The 19933-nt window shown below is 49.9% G+C and overlaps 1 protein-coding gene across 1 annotated transcript in view; it reads left to right on the forward strand.

The window, feature by feature from the left end:
* Positions 1 to 11972: 11972 nt before the first annotated feature.
* AJAP1 (adherens junctions associated protein 1) overlaps positions 11973 to 19933 on the forward strand; it is a 100337-nt gene continuing 92376 nt past the window's right edge. Inside the window, exon 1 of the mRNA XM_010593152.3 lies at positions 11973 to 11983. Within this exon, the coding sequence (XP_010591454.2) occupies positions 11973 to 11983 (11 nt within the window). The remainder of the gene's footprint in view (positions 11984 to 19933) is intronic.

The raw sequence follows: 19933 nt of genomic DNA on the forward strand, positions 1-19933 counted from the left end.
TGCTGAAGTCCTAACCCCTGTTCATGTGAACAGGACCTTGTTTGCAAATAGGGTCTTTGACGATGTTATCAGTTAACACGAGGTCATACTAGAAGTAGGGTGGGTCCATTCCATCTGAGGGGTGTCCTATAAAAGAGAAATGAGACACAGAGACAGTCAGTGGGGAGACGGCCATGTAATGATGAAGGCAGAGATTGGAGTGATACATCCACAAGCCAGGGAAGGGATGGGGCCACCAGAGGCTGGAAGACAGGATGCTCCCTCCCAGGAGACTTTGGAGGAAGCATGGCCCTGCTGACACCCTCAATTCCCACTTGCAGCCTCCAGAACTGTGAGTCTATAAATGTGTTGTCGTGAGGCACCTAGTGTGTGGTCCTTGGTTATAGCAGCCCCAGGGGACTCAGACAGTGACACAGCTGGGACTAGAAGCCAGGAGTCCCCTCCCAGCTGGGCTCCCAGAAGTGCCTTCTTCCTTTACAGGGAAGGACACCAGGGTGGAGTGGGAGTGTCGAGTCCCTCCTGGCACTCTGGGACCAGCACTGGGTTGAGGGGTGAGGCCACGGGATCTCAGCAGGAGGGAGGGCGAGCGTGGGACTGGAGGAGATAGATCCAGAGCAGCCTCACCGCAGGCAGGACTCCCCTGGGGATGGCCACACCCTGGCACTCCCTTCTGAATCGCCCCGTTCTCCTCATTATTAGAAACGATAGTAATTGCAGGGCTAATAGGGTCTAGGGAGTCCCTGGGTGTGCAAATGATTAGGTGCTTGACTACTGACAGAAGGTGGCAGTTTGAGCCCACCCAGAGGCACCTCAGAAGAAAGGCCTGGCAATCTATTCCAAAGGTCACAACCTTGAAAACCCTATGGAGCAGTTCTACTCTGCACACCTGGGGTCTCCATGAGTCAGGATCTACTCAATGACAACTGACAACAGCAAATAGTGTCTAACGCTTGTTGAGTGCTGGACTTTAGCACAAGCACAGAAAGAAAAAAAAAAACCTGTTGCCCTCGAGTAGATTCCAACTCATAGTGACCCTATAGGATGGAATAGAGCTGCCCCATAGAGGTTCCAAGGAGTGCCTGGTGGATTCAAACTGCAGACCTTTTGGTTAGCAGCCGTAGCATTTAACCAATATGCAACCAGGGTTTCCAGCTCAGGCACGAGCACAGCACAAATACTATCTTGTTTCATCTCCACCACCTTCCCACGGGTTAGATGGCATTCCCATTTTACAGTTGAGGAAACTGAGGCAGAGAGAGGCAGTGCAGGCTGGCTCCCTCCCCCTGGGGGCTATGGCCTCAGCAGAATCAGCAGCCTGTGTGTCCCCTGAGACAAGCGGGTACCCAGGGGGCCTCCGTCCTCTCGGTGCCTGGGCACTGCACTCCACTTTCCTCCTCCACGCCCCCTCAGCCTGTCCCTCCGGTGGCCTCTGACCCTGCACCGGGAGGCTCCAGGGCAGGGCAGACAGACACCGGGGGGAGGTGACATCCACAGGCCCCCCCTTTTTTTTTCATTATGCTGCTCCCTTTAATTGCTTTGCTGGCCAGGTCCCAGGAAGTGCCTGCCTTCAGAATAAACCTTCACAGGGCACGTGGGCGGAGCTTCAGGGTAAAGAGAGAAACAGAAGAGCCAGACGTTGTCCTCCATGCTTGTCCCCAGGGGACAGGTGGTGGGCCAAGTGTTGGGGAGGCTTCCGCTGAAGTCATTGTTCCTGACCAGCAGTTTCTACATGGCTTGGGACTCAGACAGCCAGAGTCCCCGACCTCAGATGCACAGAGGTGCTGAGGCTGGTCTCCTCCTGGCTTTCCTTGGAGGTTCATTTTGTCAAATGGATCTCCATTCTGACCATCAACAAGGCCAAATGGCAGAGCAGCTGTGCACCTGTGGCTTGGCTTGAACCCCAACTCCAGCTTTGCTCCATGCCCTTGGCAGCTTAAAAAAACCAAACCAGTTTTTGTAGAGTCAACCTTGACTTATGGCAACCCAAAGTGGGTCAGTGTAGAACTATGCTTCATAGGGTTTTCAGTGGCTGATTTTTCAGAAGTAGATTGCCAGGCCTTTCTTCCAAGGGACCTCTGTGTTAACCTTCCTGTTAGCAGCTGAGTGCACTCACCATTTGCACCACCCAAGGACTCCTTTCTCCATTTTACAGGTGAGGAGACTGAGGGATTGAGAGGCCAGGTTTACCTCCATTGTTGGGAGCAGCTTTTGGGTTGACTGGTCCACCCCAGGCTGACAATGGGAGCTCCCCAGAGACACCACTCACCCACTTCCTTGACAGCCCTCCTGACCTCGTCAGGAATTCCTGAATGAAGCCTTTTGCTCCTCTTCCTTTCTCTGTAAACTACTCGTCATGCAAGACCTGTCACCTCCTCCAAGGAGCCTCCCTAGACTCACCTAGGCAGAGCTGAAACTGCCCCAGCATACTGCCTGCCTGCCTCTGGGCTACCTACCAGCTAAAAGCCTGTTTTCTCTGCTGGACTGTGAGCCCTTGATTGATTCATTCATTCATTCTTACTGTGAACAATTGTTGGCCAGCATTTACGAGCCAGGCTCTTTGCTGTGAGCTGAGACTGCAGACGGTGGAGGCAGTGACCTGCTCATGTCTCTGTGCCCAGCGCCTGTAATTGTAGCTTCATAATAAATGGCTGTTAAATAATTGGATAAAAATAAAAAATCAATAAGCATTGTTAGCACTAGTGTTAAAGTATAATAATATTTAATAAGAACCAAGCCCAGGCTTCACTTGCTGGCTTTTGGGTGCTGGTGTACCTTCACCAGAGCCCTGGGGGGCTGGCAGGCCTGGGTTCCTCTCCAGTTTTATGGGGAATCTGAGAAAACCTCAGGGAAGCCCACACTTGGGCCCAATGCTGCCCACGATCCAAAGACCACCTGGGTGGGCAGTGGCTGCATGAGAAGCTCAGTGAGGAGACAAGGCTGAGGTGGGTGCCAGCCAGTGGTCACAGAGGTGTCACAGGCCTGGCCCAGATCCTAGGTGAAAGTGAGACACGGGCAGGAGACACCTTGAAGGGGGATGGCTCTGGGGGACACTCAAAGGCAGGCGCTAGTAGGGAGGGGGACAGGGGCTGGGGGACACCCAAGGGGTCCCTGGCCAAGACCATGGGTCCAAGCCTTCCTAGGGGGCACAGAGACAAACCTCCATGGACACATAGCGGCCTTTCCTCTCCTTGGTATTTGGTGCTGAGGGGCTGAGAAAGATGAGTTGCTGACTTGAGTCAGAAATGATTTGCGTGAGAGGAAAATAGGGCCTTACTCCTCTCAGGGGTACAGGAGAGTGGGGTGAACGCAGAGAAGAAGTCCACCCTCCACCGCAGAGTGCCTCCCTCGAGCTGCTCCTTCTCTTTGTGCTTGATCCTTTAGCTGGTGTGAACTGTGGCCCTTAGAGCTTGGCTGGACCAGGTGAGGTCTTCTTGCCCTCCTCCCCATGCTAGATGGCTCCTCCATCATCCCTGAGGCTCTAAGATGAGCCAAGCTTCTGAGACAGGTGGACGCAGGTCCCAATCCGCATGCTGCCAGGACCTCGTGTCGTGACCTTGGCAGTCTTAGCGCCCTTGGCCTTGGTGTCCTCCTCCCAGTGTGGGGGGTTGTTCATACTCATTGGGTAGTGATGCCAGCCCCCTGGGGTGATGGTGGCCATGAAACTGTCCCAGGGCGGTCATGCTCAAAGCTTGTCCTGTAGTACCACCTGTCCTGCACACCAGGAGTGACTTCCTCTGTGACAGAGGAAGGAAGCTGAGGCTGAGGGAGGCCTCTAGGGGACACTTCAAATGTCTAGAGATGTTTCTGGTTGTCACAAATTGGAAGGGGACACTCCTGCCATCGAGTGGGTAGATGCCAAGGATGCTGCTGAAATCCTAAAATGCACAGGATAGCCCCCACAACAGAGAATGATGCACCCCAAATGTCTGTAGTACAGAGTTTGAGAAACACTGTGTAGGAGGGAAACGTGGACAAGTCCTGCTGACCATGTATTTGGGGTGTGGGAAGGCCAGGGTAGGGTCAGGTGGTTTGGGGGTTCTGGCAGGCTGCCTGAGTGTGTGGCGGTGCTATGTGAACAGGCAGGCCAGGCGGCAAGGTTCTAGGCCACAGCTTGTCCACACCTAGGGGTGCAGCCATGTTTGTGAGTGGCCCTGTGTGGATAGTGTCCACAGCCTGGGCACTGGGTCCCCTGGGGAGAATGGAGGTGGGATTAGAGAGCCTGAAAACTGAGCTCCAGAACCTCCAGGAGGGGCTGAGGTGGGAACAATGGAGGAAGCTGGGGCGTTAGGGATAGGAGGCCGACCGGGACGGGGGGCCTAGAGGAGACATGGCTCCATGGGAGGCTGTGGGTTCTTGGGGGTGACTTTGACAAGTTTCAGGAGAGTGGGTACTGGAGGCTAATCAGAAGGGCTGAGGTGGGAACTAGAGGTGAGGACTGCCCCAGGTCTCATGGGGAATCGCCCAGGGTCCCATGATAGCCAATGGCACTGCCTCTGTACACACCAGCGTAGAGGGTCTTTGCCTCATACACCAGTGGTGTTCTCACAAAAATGCTGTCCACACCATGCGCGGCAGATATGGACAGCTGTTTCTGTCCTTCCCCTTGGAAGTCAGATAGGCCTTGGTCCTAGGAGACTCTGTCCCCCTCCTCCTAGGGGCCAGCTTTCAAGGGCCAAGCCTTCCTTGTCTGACAGTGTTTCATAGCTCCTAGTTTAGATGTTTAATGATACAATTGAAAGCCACGACTTCTTCCAGAGGAGCATGACTATGCCAGCCATCGGGTGAGGATGGTTACATGGGCTGGTGCAAGCATGGTAGTGGAGTGGTGTCAGTGACAGATGAAAGTGGGCTCCATTCATCTCTGGGCGTCAGCTTCCCCATCTGTATCTAAGAGTTTCTGCTCAGCTTGCTATTGGAAAATCTTTCAGAGCTGGAAGTCCTGAGCTGGAGATAAGATCCCAAGTCTGACCTCACTTGTGACAGATGCTGCAAGGTAATGTTGCTAACTCCAGAGAGCTCATCACCCATTGCTGCCATGCCTGTGGGACGAGGCGGGAAAACTTTCCACATAATCATATAAATCCTCTTCGGAATGGAACTCGGTGTGTCTGAAACCCTGCTGTCTTGGAAGTAACCAGCGGGTTAGGGAGTGGCTTCCACATAAAACCAATGGAGCTTGCAGCATTTCTGGGTAGAGCGGTGGGCACCCTGGCCTCAGCAGGGGGGACCCTGCTCCACCCTGGTGTCCTACAGGGCGTGGAGAGCTGCCTCCTCTGGTTCACAATAGTGAGGAGCCTCAGGCGTCCCACACCCTGAGGCAGATGGAGGCAGGTGGAGTTCCTGGCCCACTCAGCACTGTCTGAAGGACTTCAGAGCCCGGCAGGTTGGAAACTTACCCTTTCCCAGAAAACAGAATATTTCTTCCCCCTTCAAGTCACAGCTGCTGCCCAGAAGCTACGTGGCTTCCTGGAAATGCTATTAAGTATCCCAGACATTCTAGCCTGGATTCTTGTAAGACCTACTTCACAGGAACATCGTTAGGGTTCCATAAGCTCATGGGGGAGAGCCAGAAGTTCCGGCCCAGATCATAGCCAGGTCAGCCCATTCTCCTGGGAACTCCTGATCCGGGGCTCCCAATGGGCCCTGGCTCCGTGGATTCTTTTGGGAAGAGCTTCCCTGACGTATAGCATCTTGTCCCAATGCCAGTGGGCTCTGTCACAACAGCATGATGTCACATTGTGTCCTGCCCATGCATCTGGAACGCTCCACTCAGAGGTTTTGATGAGGTGTGTGTGTAGGTGTGTGTGTGTGTGTGTGTGTGTGTGTGTAATCATCTTGAGCTGCCCCCCAGGACAGCAGTAAAACCACTGACTGAGAGAGAGCCTGTCCAACATTTGTTCGGTGTTCTTTGAAGATAGTGAGTTCCCCATCACTGTTTGTGTTCAGGCAGGCTGGGACACCATCTATGGTGGTTGCTAGAGTGGAGATTTTGGCCTCAGACACGCCTTCTCCTAGGCTCCTCTCACAGAGCTGAGAAGCCTGCTTCCTCCTGGCAAGAGGTGGAGCTGGCCAGCCTCCAGGGTGAGTCCTGGCAGCGCCATCCACTGCCTGGAGACCTTGGGCAAGTATGCCTGTGTCTCCAGAATGCCCACTCCCCCATCCGGACAAATGGGGAACATTGTATTTCTCATAGGTCATGGGCATGGAGAGTGGGGTGGCTGAAGTGGGGAACATGAGATGGCCCCGGGTGATCACTTAGTCAGGAGGACACTGTCCTTGTGACACTGAGGTACTTGTCCTGGCAGCCGTGTAGACAACCAGAAGAGAGGCAGGAGCAGAGGCTGGCCCTGGATTGGAGTCGGGGGCTTGCCCCCTTGTTCTCTCCTGTTTTGTGGCTCACTCAGCCCCAGACAGGCCAACCAGGTGGGGAGGATTCCATGGGTGGGGGAGCTGCAGGCGTCTTCCATGGGCAGCAGATCTTCCTTTGTTTTCACTTCCTCTTCCAGGACATGGGGTGTTGGAGTATTGTAGTTGGAGTCCATATAGAGCCGTTTAATATACTCTGGCAATTCCAGCTGGTTTCCAACAGCTGCCATTTTCTTTCCTCCTCACCCTCGGGTGTTGGGGTATCAGATGGGCCAGTCAGGAGCCTGAAGTGAGAGGACATGCCATCCTGATGGGCTGTGGCACCCCCGTTTGCCTCCTTGGACCCCCGTGGGGACTGGTACAGGGAGGCTGTTTGAGCACTTCTGGGGCCCCCAAAAAACTGAGGTCGCTGTGTTTACTTTGGGTCTCTAGGGCCGAGGCTCCTTCCTGGTGCTACTAGAAATCCAGAGGTTACAGAATAAGAGGCATCTCCAAGGTCATCTGGCCCCTCCTGCACCATTGACAGCAGGACCCCACTCCCCAGAACCCGGATGAACTTTGTCCTTGCCCAGCATGATGCTGCTGCTCAAACCTCTGGGCTTCCTACCAAGTGTGAGCCTCTCCAGTCACCTCTCCAGGTTCTCCTTCAATTCCGCCTCCTTTTTGTTGCCCACCATGGCCCTGGCTCTGGGCTCTTCAGCTGAGGGTTTTGTCTTCTTCACAGTCTGCCTTCTGATATGTGAGAACTCATGATGTTTTAGTCAAGGAGCCCCTCCCAGCAATTCCCCCTGTAAAGGAAGCTCACTCCTCCTGCTTTCCCCAAGGGATGGTCCCTGGAGGTCTGGGGCAGCCAGAGACAGCAGCTTGGACAGTGAAGATCATTGGAGAAGAAACTAAGGGGTCTGTTATGGATTGAATTGTGTCCCCCAAAATGTGTTGTAATCCTAAAGCGTATACTTGTGAACGTAATTCTGTTTGGAAGTAGGGTTTTCTTTGTAACGTTAATTAGGTCATGCCTGCGTAGGATGGGTTCTAAATCCAATCACTTCTGAGTTATACAAAGAGCTGATCAGACACAGAGGCACACACATGGGGAGGATTGATGCCGTGTGGGGTCTGCTTACAAGCCAAGGTACCAAGGAACACACTAGTTACCTGTAAGGAAGGAATTGACATGGCTGAGACCTTGATTGGGACTTTTAGCCTCTAGAACTGTGAGAAAATAAATTTCAATTCTTTAGAGCTGCCTACGTGTGGTATTTCTGTTACAGGGCCACTAGGAGCCTAGGACAAGAGTCCCAAGCCCTGGCTGGCCCCCAGCGCCCTCTACTCTGGTGGTGCTTTCTGCAGTTACCCTTCTTCCCCATCTCTGGGCACACAGCCACTTTGGTGGCCTTTAACCGCCTAGGACTAGAGTCCAGAACCTCCTTTCCTCACAAGCAGAGCCAGGCCCTTGCTAAGCACTCTGCCAGCCTCTCGTCATTGTCACCCCAGTTTGGCCCAGGTGTCACTGACTCTCAGAAGATGGTGGCAGGAGGAGAGAAGGGGGACCTGGGCCTGGGGGTGAGTTAGAAGTTGGAGAGCTGTGGTTCAAACCAAAGCCACCTGATTCCTTGGCCTTTGACCTTAACATCATGCTCTGGTCTCCCCACCCCATCAATGTCATTCTTCTGTTTCTGCAAATCCTAGAAACCTGTGTAACGTGCTTTTGTTTTAAGGCAGTTTCTCCCTAGCTCTTCTCTCCCCATCCTTTTTGTCTGGCTTAAAAAGGGCCTGGCATGTGTACTGGGTTCTGTAAATACCAACATAACAATTGCAACAGAACCAAAACAGATGTTTCCTGTGAAGATAAAAAAAAAAGTGAAGATAGAGGGACTTAAATCAGCGCTCTGGAAGCCGGCAATAACCTGACATTGATTCTCCTCAGCCTGCTTTCCAGGGACAAACCAAAAACTAAACCCATTGCTGTCGAGTTGATTCCGACTCATAGCAACCCTAGAGGTCAGAGTAGAACTGCCCCATAGAGTTTCCAAGGAGCGCGTGTTGGATTTGAACTGCTGCCCTTTTTTGGTTAGCAGCCGTAGCACTTAACCACTATGCCACCAGGGTTTCCTGGGACAAAACTGTCAATAACGAGCTCTAAGGCTATTACCAGGAGCCACATCTGTGATCCACACCACAGCGTCTGGGAGGAAAGCACATTTCCTAACATAAGAAGTGACAGAACCGTCTTCAAAGCCCGACACCTTGGAGGAACGAACACGTCTTCCCTAGAACCAGGCTCTCCCTGTGGTTGAACATTTACCTCCTTAAACGTCGCCTTCTTTTAGCTGTTTTTAAGACACTTCTTTCCAGGGAGAAACGCAGTTACTATTTTTGTGTTTTCCTTTCTTCTGCAAAATGAGCGTAACAGCAGTTCTTCTCTGAGGGTTGCCATGAGAACAACAGGGCATAATGCGTGTTACCCAGCCCAGTGCCTGGCACGTAGCTTTTGCTCAGTTCATAGCTGGGTTCAACGCTACCCAAAAAATGAAAACAACAACAACAAAAAACAAACCAGTTGTTGAGTCGACTCTGACTCATGGCGCTTCCATGTGTGTCAGCGTACAACTGTGCTCTATATGGTTTACAATGCCTGAGTGTTTGGAAGTAGATTGCCAGGCCTTTCTTCCGAGGCACACTTTGGTTAGCAGCCAAGCATGTTAACTGTTTGTACCACCCAGGGCACTTATGTGCACAGATGCACATAAGTAAGTGTGGTTTCTCTCAGTGCACAGCACCCTTCTGTTTGGTTTTCCAAAGTTACCGTGCACTTGTACAGTGACTCATGTCTCTACACATCCTTGCGTAGGAGCTCTCTGGTGACCATATTCCAGCCTGACACTTGGAGAAGGAGCAGTCGTGCTCTGGGAGGCCATGGAGTTGGAAAGGTCTGCATCATGTGGTACCTGGAACCAGTGAATTAGTATGGCCCTTCTAGTCTTGGAAACCCTGATGGTGTAGCGGTTAAGTGCTACATCTGCTAACCAAAAGGTCGGCAGTTCAAATCTACCAGCTGCTTCTTGGAAATTCTATGGGGCAGTTGTACTCTGTCCTATAGGGCCACTATGAGTTGGAATCGACTTGTTGGCAGTGGGTTTGATTTCGTTTGGGTTTAGCTATAGACTTTGTAGTTCCTGCCACATGACTGGGTGGGACTAGGCAAATCAGATGCTTGTGGACCACTAAGAGGATTGGATAGCTTGCTAATAATGCAAATGAGATGCATGGCATCCTTGTGAGGGTGGGACCACACAAATAAAGTGTATGAAACCCTAACGTGGGGATTGGTCAGTTCTGCCATCCCACTAGCCTTAAAGGGAGACACAGAGAGAGGAGCTGTAACACAGAAGACAGTGAGAGACGGTGGCGAAAGACGGCAGGAGCCTGAAGACCGGGAGAGACGGCTATGGTGGGACTTTCTGACCTACCCATGGAACTAAGAGCTGTAACACTTGCCCAAGAAGGCCCCCAGCAGGGACCAGCAGCAGGAAGCCCCCAGTAGGGCCCAGTGGCAGTGGGTGAGAAGCTGTCCTGATTGAAGAACTGCATCCTGAGTCATTTCTGATCCTGATCCTTAATTGTGCCCTGTTACTTCCCTAATAAGCCACTTAACTGTAAGGTTCGTGAGTTCTGTGAGATGTTGCGATGTACTATTGAACCCGAAGACAGGAGGGAGAGTGCCAAGGGGAGGAGTAGTTGATGTTGGAGATGATGGATTGCACAGCAGTTTGGAAAAGTTGGACATTTCAGAAATCTTTAACTTCCACCTCACAGGAACCAGCTTTGTCCTGATCCTTATAAAAGGAATTACTCATTTACCGTCTTTAGGCCTGCCTGTGGCCTCCATTCTCTCCTAACCACCCCACCCAATATCTCTCGTTAGAAATGGACATAAAATAGAATTAAGCCAAGTAGTGCTGAGGATTGGGGGTCTCTCAGCCCTGGCTATCCCTGGGAGTTTCCAAAAAATACTGATTCCCCCCAGATTCTGTTGGTCCATGGCGGGCCTTGGTCTCAGTATTGCTTCAACTCCCCAGGGTTGAGAACCAGCATCAGGGAACTTGCAGGATCACTGCCTGCCCACAGCCTGAGGCAACATACAACAGATTTCCATCTAGTCCAACCAAAAAAACCAAACCCACTGCCATCAAGTTGATTCTGACTCACAGTGACCCCATATGTTATAGAAGACAGCTGTGTCCCATAGGATTTTGTTGGCTATCATCTTTACGGAAGCAGATTGCCAAGCCTTTCTCCCAGGTCATCATGGAGTGGGTTTGAGCTGCCAACCTTTAGGTTAGTAGTTGAGAGCTTAACCGTTTGCACCACCCAGAGATCTCCAGCTCCCACTAATTTCTGGCTTGGCCAAGTCTCTCCCTTTACCCAGAGGACATGGAGAAGGGGCAGGGTGGTCTTAGTTGGACTTGGGGATGGGCCAGCTGGTGCTAGGTGCCCAGTCTCAGACCTTTGGCCACATCTGAGGGGAAGTGCTGGGGGTGTGCCACAGGGGGCCTGGCTAGGCAGGCTGGAAGATAAGCTGTGGGGGCCGCCTGGCACTGAGACCTCTGCTGATCAAGTCCTGAGTGCTGCACAGGTATGGAGGAACCATGGTGGAGCCAAGGGACCCACTGAGCTGAGGGGCATGTCGCGCTGGCAGCTGGCCCTGGATGGCTGCTCTTATCCCACTGTGGAATGCCTGCAGGAGAGCACAAGCCCAGCCACAGAAACACTGGCAGGACCACAGCTACCCAGACACAGAAGCCTGGCTCCCCACGCCCAGGACTGAGAACGTTCCCACCCACAGTCCCCCCCACCCCTTGTCACCACTTCACTCCTCCGGAATGCTTGCGGGCGCGTTGCCTGGGCAACCTGCACGCCAGCGCTGCTGCCACCATTCCATCTCCTTCAAGCACCTGTAGAGAGACTGTTAGCAGCACTCCCAGGCCCAGAGTGGCTGCCAATGCCCTGGTCCAGAGCACCCAGGGGAAGGAGATGGGGTACCCAGGCCTGATTGATGCCAGGGAAGGAGGGGGAGTGACCACAGCTCGTCCTGTGAGCACCTGTAGAGAGCTGACTGAGCCTTCGTAACCCACACAATCTCACGACACCCCTGTGATATACGCACCTTCCCCTCATTTCAGAGAGCAGAAAAATGAGACACAGAGCGGTCCTGCAAACTGCCAAAGGTCACCCAGTTAGTGAGCTGCAGTGCTCAGGTTTGAAGCTGGCCCAGAGGCCCCCGTGGGCTGTGTGTTGCTTCTGGAGCAGGTGTGGGCCCGTCACGAGGTGCTATGTTGTTTTCTCAGGGATAAAGATGCCCCTACCTGCGTCACCAGGCCCTGTGACGAGCAGTTGATATATGTGGAACAAGGTTCCTCCTGTAAATGCAGAACAGAGTTTCTTAATTTTGACTGTGCACATTGGGGGCTAGCTCATTCTTTGCTTTGGAGCATCCTATGCACTGTTGGATGTTGAGCAGAGTCCCTGGCTTCGCCCTTCCCTCATGTTGACAATCCAAAACGTTACCAAATCCAGACATTGCCAAAGGTTCCCTAGGGGTCAATATGGCCCCCAGGTGAGAACCATGGACTGCTCTGTGTAGGCCTTAAGGAACTCTGATGGTGCAGCTGTTAAGAACTCATCTGCTAAGCAAAAGGTTGGTGGTTTAAACCTACCCAGCAGTTCTGCAGGAAAAAGACTTGGTGATCTGGTCCAGATACAGCCTAGAAAACCCTATGGAGCAGTTCTACTCTGTCACATGGGGTTGCTGTGAGTTGGAATCAAGTTGATGGCACCCAACAAAAACATGTAGGTCTTAAGGCATCTTTGGGTTGCCAGGCTTTATTTTCTGCAGGAGACAATAAAATAGACAATTGCCCTGAGCTGCTGGGTGACTGGATAAGGTAGAGGAGTTGGGTGGGAGGTAGACGCAACACCTGCTGGGGCAGCACCCCACATGAGGGTATCCCCAGTGCTGGGCCAGGTGCAGGTGTCCTAGGCAGTGGTGTCACGGCGGTTACCAAGGTTTTTTGTTTTCATTCTAGTTTTTCTCATGCTGGTCTAAGGTTGTGGGACCTTGTTTCTGACCATGGAGCTCTTAGGTTCCCTTCATCCTAGACCCAGGCCCAGGTCTGAGGCTGCTGCATTTCCGGGCCTCACGGTGTCATCACCTGGGTGATGAGAATTTGGGATAAGGCTGGTGTTTCCTAAAAAGCAGCCTGCAAACACTGACCTGCAGATGCTCCTGAGAAAAGGAGCTTCCTGGCCAAAGCTGGCAGGAGACTACAGTTGAAATGCTGCCTGACTCAGCTTGGCCAGTTGTTTCCCACAGGGACTTGACCACAGAACCCTTTTGTTGATGTCTGGAACTCCACAGGGCCCCAAGCCCCCTTTCGTTGATGTCTGGAACTCCACAGGGCCCCAAGCCCCAAGGGTTTGAGGAACGCATGTTGGCCTGGGCCGGGCCAGATGACCATCACTGTGCCTTCCGGTCTGGACATGGTGAGGTCCGTGAGCACCAAGTGGACAGACATTTAGATGTGCTTATATTCTGGTGACAGTGTCGCTAACATGTATGCAAGCACATCCTTCTCACAGGTGCTAGCTCCTCACCTGGCCTCTCACCTGGGCCCTCACCTGGTCCCTCACCTGGCCCCTGGACAGGAAGGATGCAGTTGGGCTAGTGAGAGAAGGGATCGCCTGGGTGCTCCTGTCCACACTGCCCCGGGATACCATCAGGCTCTGAACCGCCTCCCAGAGCTGGGAGGAAGCTATCTGGGCCTTGGCTGAGGGGCAGAGTTATACCTGCTCTCTGGGAGAAGACAGTGATGGTTCAGGGGTATAGACCTGGGGACCTGGGTTTGATTCTCAGCCAGTGCAACTATGCGCAGCCACCACCCATTTGCCTGTGGAGGCATGTGTGCTGCTATGATGCTGAACAGCTTCAGTGGAGCTTCCAGACTAAGGTGGTCTAGGAAGAAAAGCCTGGCAATCTCCTTCTGAAAGCCAGCCAGTGGAAACCCTGTGGAGCACAGTGGTTCAGTCTGTGGCTGATCATGGGGATGGTGCAGGACTGGATTGTTCTGTTGTGCACAGGGTCCCATGAGTTGGGGGCTGACTCTATGGCAGTTAACAACAACAGCAAGGAGAGGCAGAGTGCTAAGGGGGATCCCCAAGCCCTGAGACTGACCCACATACGCCAGGGAAGGATAGTAGCCGGAGACTCTGAGGTAGGGCTTAAGAATGCGTCCTATCACACTGGAGCTTTCTATCCAAAGTAAATGAATCATTCATAAGCTGCTCCTTTTTCTTGAGTCAAATATTATAAGCGCTCCTGACACGCACAGGGGCAACTGAAGATGAAAACCTTCGAGGCAACCCAGCACTCCCTTCCTGAAAGAGAAGGATGTTTTTAATCATATTAAATCATGAGGTAGAATGAGGAGCAACTCTGTCAGGCCATTACGACGACATCAGGCTGGGAATACCATTAAAGCAAAGCACGGCTTAATTTTTTTTCATTAGGAAAATTGAACTAGTGACTGCTTTCCAGAAGAAAGTGGATATTCCTTTCAGAGCCAAGACTAAAGGATTGAGATTGGGACATAGTTGTGTTCCTGAGCAGGGAGGGTGATCTCTGCTCATGAACCCCACCTAGCAGGAAGACACCCTGCACCATCTCGTTGGTGACGTCGTGAACTTATTCTTCCTGAGGAGTCAAACTTTTTGTTGGTAGGGAAAAGAAATGGAAGGGTGTTGGTTTTAGATGATGGTATCCTTCTCTCTCAAAGGCGATAATTGTTGTCAGTTTCCATTGAGTCAAGTTGATTTCAACTCATAATGACTGTGTGTGGTGCAAAACAGGTACGTGTTTGACTACTAGCCAAAAGGTTGGTGGTTCTAACCCATCAGAGGTGCCTTGGGAGACAGGCCTGGCAATCTGCTTCTGAAATATCAGAGCCTTAAAAACCCTATGGAGCACAGTTCTACTCTGCACACATGAGGTCTCCATGAGTCAAACGCAGTGGTATCAGAGAATTGGAAAGACTAAGGAGTCAGAGGAAACCCTGGTGGCGTAGTTGTTAAGAGCTACGGCTGTTAACCAAAAGGTTTGCAGTTCAAATCCTCTAGGCACTCCTTGGAAACTCTGTGAGGCAGTTCTACTCTGTTCTATAGGGTCGCTATGAGTCGGAATCAACTCAACTGCAGTGGGTTTGGCTTTGGGGCTTATGGAGTCAGATGACAGCTTGAGATAATTGATCCATTTCCACATTGACCACCAAGATCTCATGTCCCACCTAAAATTAAATTTCTCTTCATGATGGAATTCCTGTTTTATTAGGAGGAGGACAGGATGGTGAGGAAGAGCCCACTCTTGAAGTTCTACCCCCTCCAAAGGTCGGGGGTTGAATGTTGTCAGCAGTGTCCTCCAGTGATGGCCTCTTGGACTGGGGCTTGTTCTCAGAAGAGCAGTCAGCTTGCCTGGCCCCAAGCCTGCCACCGTTGCTCTCTTCATCTTTGCAAAGAGCAGAATAAACTGCTGTGTTTTATGAGAAGGTAGATCTGAAAATGTTCTGAGAATATAACTTCATTACTTCTTCCCTCCCATTCTTCCCTTGGCTCCCTGGGGAGAAACCACATGTTAGTGGCCAGTTCTTCTCCACCTGCATGGGAAGAACAAAAGAGTCTCCTTGGTCCCTTCTTGGGAGGAGGGGAGCTCAGGCTTCCCCCCACAAACTCCCATATATTTCCCAAAGCCCAAAGTCCCTGGTAAGTTGAACCAGCCAACCAGTTGCCATTGAGTCTACCCCAATTCATGGTGATCCCATGTGTGTCATAGTAGTACTATGCTCCATAGGGTTTTCAGTGGCTGATATTTTTGGAAATAAATAGTGAGGCTTGTCTTCCAAGATACCTTCAACCTTTCAGGTAGTAGTTGAGCACTTAACCATTTGGACTACCCAGGGACTAATTTCCCTTTTTCTGTTCCAGGATTCCTTCCTTGACACCATGTCATGTATTGAATAGTGTCCCCTCCCCTCCAAATATCTGTCAACTTGGCTAGGTCATGATTTCTAGTATTGTATGATTGTCTACCATTTTGTCATCTGATGTGGTTTCCCTGTGTGTTGTAAATCCTATCACTATGATGTAATGAGATGGATTAGCGGCATTTATATTGATGAGATCTACAAAATTAGGTAGCATCTTAAGCCCATCTCTTTTGAGATATACAAGAGAAAAGTGAGCAGAGAGATGGGGACCTCATACCACCAATAAAGCAGTCCCAGGAGCAGAATGTGTCCTTTGAACGTGGGGTTCCTATGTGGAAAAAGCTCCTTGTCCAGGGAAAGATTGATGACAAGGACTTTCCTCCAGAGCCGACAGAGAAAGCTTTCCCCTGGAGCTGATGATCTGAATTTGGACTTCTAGCCTACTAGACTGTGAGAAAATAAATTTCTCTTTGTTAAAGCCATTCACCTGTGGTATTTCTGTTATAGCAGCATGAGATGACCAAAATATACCACATGGCATTTATTCCTCATTTCTCCTTAGAATACTCTGGGCTGTAACAATTTCTCAGACATTCCTTGTTTCTGATGATCTTGACAGTTTGAGGAGTCCTGGCCAAGTTTTTTGTAGACTGTCCTTCATTTTGGATTTGTCTGATGATTTCCTTATGGTTAGACTGAGGCTAATGACTGAAGACCAGAGGAGTTGTGGAATGACATCAAGGGCATCATACGTGAAGAAAGCAAAAGGCCATTAAAAAGACAGAAAAGAAAGACCAAAATGGATGTCAGAAGAGACTGAAACTTGCTCTGGAATGGAGAGTAGCTAAAGCAAATGGAAGAAATGATGAAGTGAAAGAGCTAAACAGAGGATTTCAAAGGGTGGCTCAAGAAGACAAAATAAAGTATATAATGAAATTTGCAAAGATCTGGAGTTAGAAAACTAAAAGGGAAAAACATGCTCAGCATTTCTCAAGCTGAAAGAAATGAAAGAAAAAATTCAAGCCATGAGTTGCAATATTGAACGATTCTATGAGCAAAAAATCGAATGACACAGGAGGCATCAAAAAAAGATGGAAGGAATACACAGAGCCACTGTACTAAAAAGAATTGAATTGGGTGACACTCAACCATTTTAAGAAGTAGTATATGATCAAGAACCAATGGTACTGAAGGAAGAATTCCAAGCTGCACTGAAGGCATTGGCAAAAATCAAGGCTCTGAGAATTGATGGAATACCAATAGAGATGCTTCAACAAATGGATGCAGCAGTAGAAGTGCTCACTCATCTATGCCAAGAAATTTGGAAGACAGCTACCTGGTCAGCCAACAGCAAGAGATCCATATTTATGCCTATTCCAAAGAAAGGTGAGCCAACTGAATGTGGAAATTATCAAATGATATATTATTAATATCACACGCAAGCAAAATTTTGCTGAAGATCATTCAAAAATGGCGGCAGCAGTATATCGACGGGGAACTGCCAGAAATTCAGGCCGGTTTCAGAAGAGGACGTGGAACCAGGGATATCATTGCTGATGTCAGATGGATCCTGGCTGAAAGCAGAGAATACCAGAAAGATGTTTACCTGTGTTTTATTGACTATGCAAAGGCAGTCAACTGTATGGATCATAACAAACTATGGATAACATTGAGAAGAATGGGAATTCCAGAACACTTAATTGTGCTCTTGAGGAACTTGTGCATACATCAAGAAGCAGTCCTTCAAACAGAACAAGGGGCTGTGTGGTTTGAAGTCAGGAAAGGTGTGCATCAGGGCTGTATCCTTTCACCATACTTATTCAATCCGTATGCTAAGCAAAGAATCCAAGAACTGGACTATATGAAGAAGAATGTAGCATCAGGATTGGAGGAAGACTTGGTAATAACCTGAGATATGCAGATGACACAACCTTGCTTGCTGAAAGTGAAGAGGACTTGAAGCACTTACTGATGAAGATCAAAGACCACAGCCTTCAGTATGGATTGCACCTCAGCATAAAGAAAACAAAAATCCTCACAACTGGACCAATGAGCAACATCATGATAAACAGAAAAGATTGAAGTTGTCAAGGATTTCATTTCACTTGAATCCACAATCAAGGCCCATGGAAGCAGTTGTCAAGAAATTGAACACCGTATTGCATTGGGCAAATCTGCTGCAAAATACCTCTTTAAAGTGATAAAAAGGAAAGTTGTCACCTTGAGGACTAAGGTGCACCTGACCCAAGCCATGGTGTTTTCAATTACCTCATATGCATGTGAAAGCTAGACAATAAATAAGGAAGACCGAAGAAGAATTGATACCTTTGAATTATGATGTTCGCAAAGAATGTTGAATATACCGTGGACTGCCAGAAGAACAAACAAATCTGTCTTAGGAGAAATACAGCCATAATGCTCCTTAGAAGCGAGGATGACAAGACTTTGTCTCACAGACTTTGGACATGTTGTCAGGAGGGACCAGTCTCTGGAGAAGGATATCATGCTTGCTAAAGTAGAGGGTCAGCAAAAAAGAGAAAGATCTTGAATGAGATAGATTGACACAGTGGTCGCAACACTGAGCTCAAACACAGCAACAATTGTGAGGATGGTGCAGGACCGGGTAGTGTTTAGTTCTTTTGTGCATGGGGTTGCTATGAACTGGAACCAACTTAGTGGTTCCTAGCAACAGCAACAATAAGTTTTGGGGAGGAAGCCTGGAAGGTTATAATGCCATTCTCATCACAGCATATCAAGGGTGCTTTCTGTCCATGCAGCTTATCACTGTTGATGTTGACCTTGATCTCCTGAATGAGGTTGTTTGTCACCTTTCTCCACTGTAAAGTTGCTCCCGTTTTTCCATGTAGTCACTAAATGCAGCCCACATTCTTGGGTGGCACTAACATTTTATCTAGCCCTTTGAAAATTGGCTGCTTGGCAGCCAGGCAGGCCTGATGGAACAGAATGTGGCAGATCTAAGGAATAAACTGTGCAAACACTTTTGATAGTGGATAATGGGGCAAAGTTTTCCCTTTTTTTAAAAGCTGTGTTCAGTCTACCAGGAGTCCCTGGGTGGTGCAAACAGTTAACACTCTTGGGCGCTAACGGAAAGGTCACAGCCTTGAAAATCCTGTGGAGCAGCTCTACCTGTGCACACATGGGGTTGCCATGAGTCGGAATCAACTCACTTGTAATTAACAACAGCAATAAGTGAAATCCGAATAAACCCTGGAGTTTAGTTAATATTAAGACCCCAGTGTTGGTTCCTTACTTATGATGACTAGCCTATGGTGATGTGGGATGCTAATGCTGGGGTGAAGTGTACAATGCTCCTATAAACCTAAAATTCTTCTAAAATAAGTTTATTTAAACAAACTGACAGGAGTGGTGTGGGAGTCAGGAAGTGTCTGGACATGGGGTCCTGCCAGAAGGGGGAGGTAGACACAGCAGGGGCTTCTGAGAGCCCCTGGGTAGCAGGTAAATGGATGTCCCTCTCAGGGGTAGGGAACCAGGAGGGGGCTGATCCACAATGGAAGATGGACTCACAAGAAGCCAACTTTACCCTGGAGCAAGTATATCTCTATATCTTCCACCTTTTCCTCTGAATCATTTCTGGCTGCATCCTGTTTGACAGGGTAGAACCCAGAGCTGGATGCTGAAGGCAGACCCCCCAGGTGTCTGCTCAGTGGACAAGGCACAGTGGGAGCAATTCTACACCTGATGACAAAATTAGCCTGCACTGGGGCTCATTGCTTCCATTTCTGAACCTCCAGGTTTTCCATTGGTCATACAAAAGGGTTGGAGCAGGTGGAGTTTGAGAGTTGTTATGGTTGAATCATGCCCTTCCAAAACATGTACTGGAATCCTCACCCCTATACCTGTGGGTGGGATCCAGTTTGGACATAGGGTTTTCTTTGCAATATTGATGAGCCCGTATCAGCAACATAGTAATAAGTAATGTCAATCACTTATGATAGAAGCCAGGGTCTCCTTAGAAGGTGTGGAGGAAATCCTTGGCTTGGTGCCCTGGTGCTGCTGTAACAGAAATACCATAAGAGGGTGGCTTTAAAGAACAGAAATTGATTTTTTTTGCAGTTTAGGAGGCTGGAAGCCCACTTTCCTGGTGCTGGCTCTAGGGGAAGGCTCTCTGTTGGTTCTAGGGGATGGTCCTTTTCTCCGCTTTCGTAGCCCCAGCCTTCCTAGGTTGCTTGGCAATCTCTACATGGCATCTCTCTTCCTCCATTTGTGCTTGCTCTTCTCTGTTTGTCCTGCTTTTTATGTCACTCAGAAGTGACTAGGTTTAGAACACACCCTACACTGATATGGCCTCATCAACATAGCAAAGAAAACCCTGTGTCCAAATGGGATCCCATCCACAGGTATAGGTGTTAGGATTCCAGTGCATGTTTTGAAAGGACACGATTCAGTCAGAACAACTCTCAGACTGCACCTGCTCCAACCGTCTCATGTGACCAATGGAAAACCTGTGGCTTCAGGAATGGAAGCAAGGAGCCCCAGTGCAGGCTAATTTT

Source organism: Loxodonta africana, chromosome 3 (genome assembly GCF_030014295.1).
Source record: "Loxodonta africana isolate mLoxAfr1 chromosome 3, mLoxAfr1.hap2, whole genome shotgun sequence".
In the NCBI taxonomy this organism is placed as follows: Eukaryota; Metazoa; Chordata; class Mammalia; order Proboscidea; family Elephantidae; genus Loxodonta; species Loxodonta africana.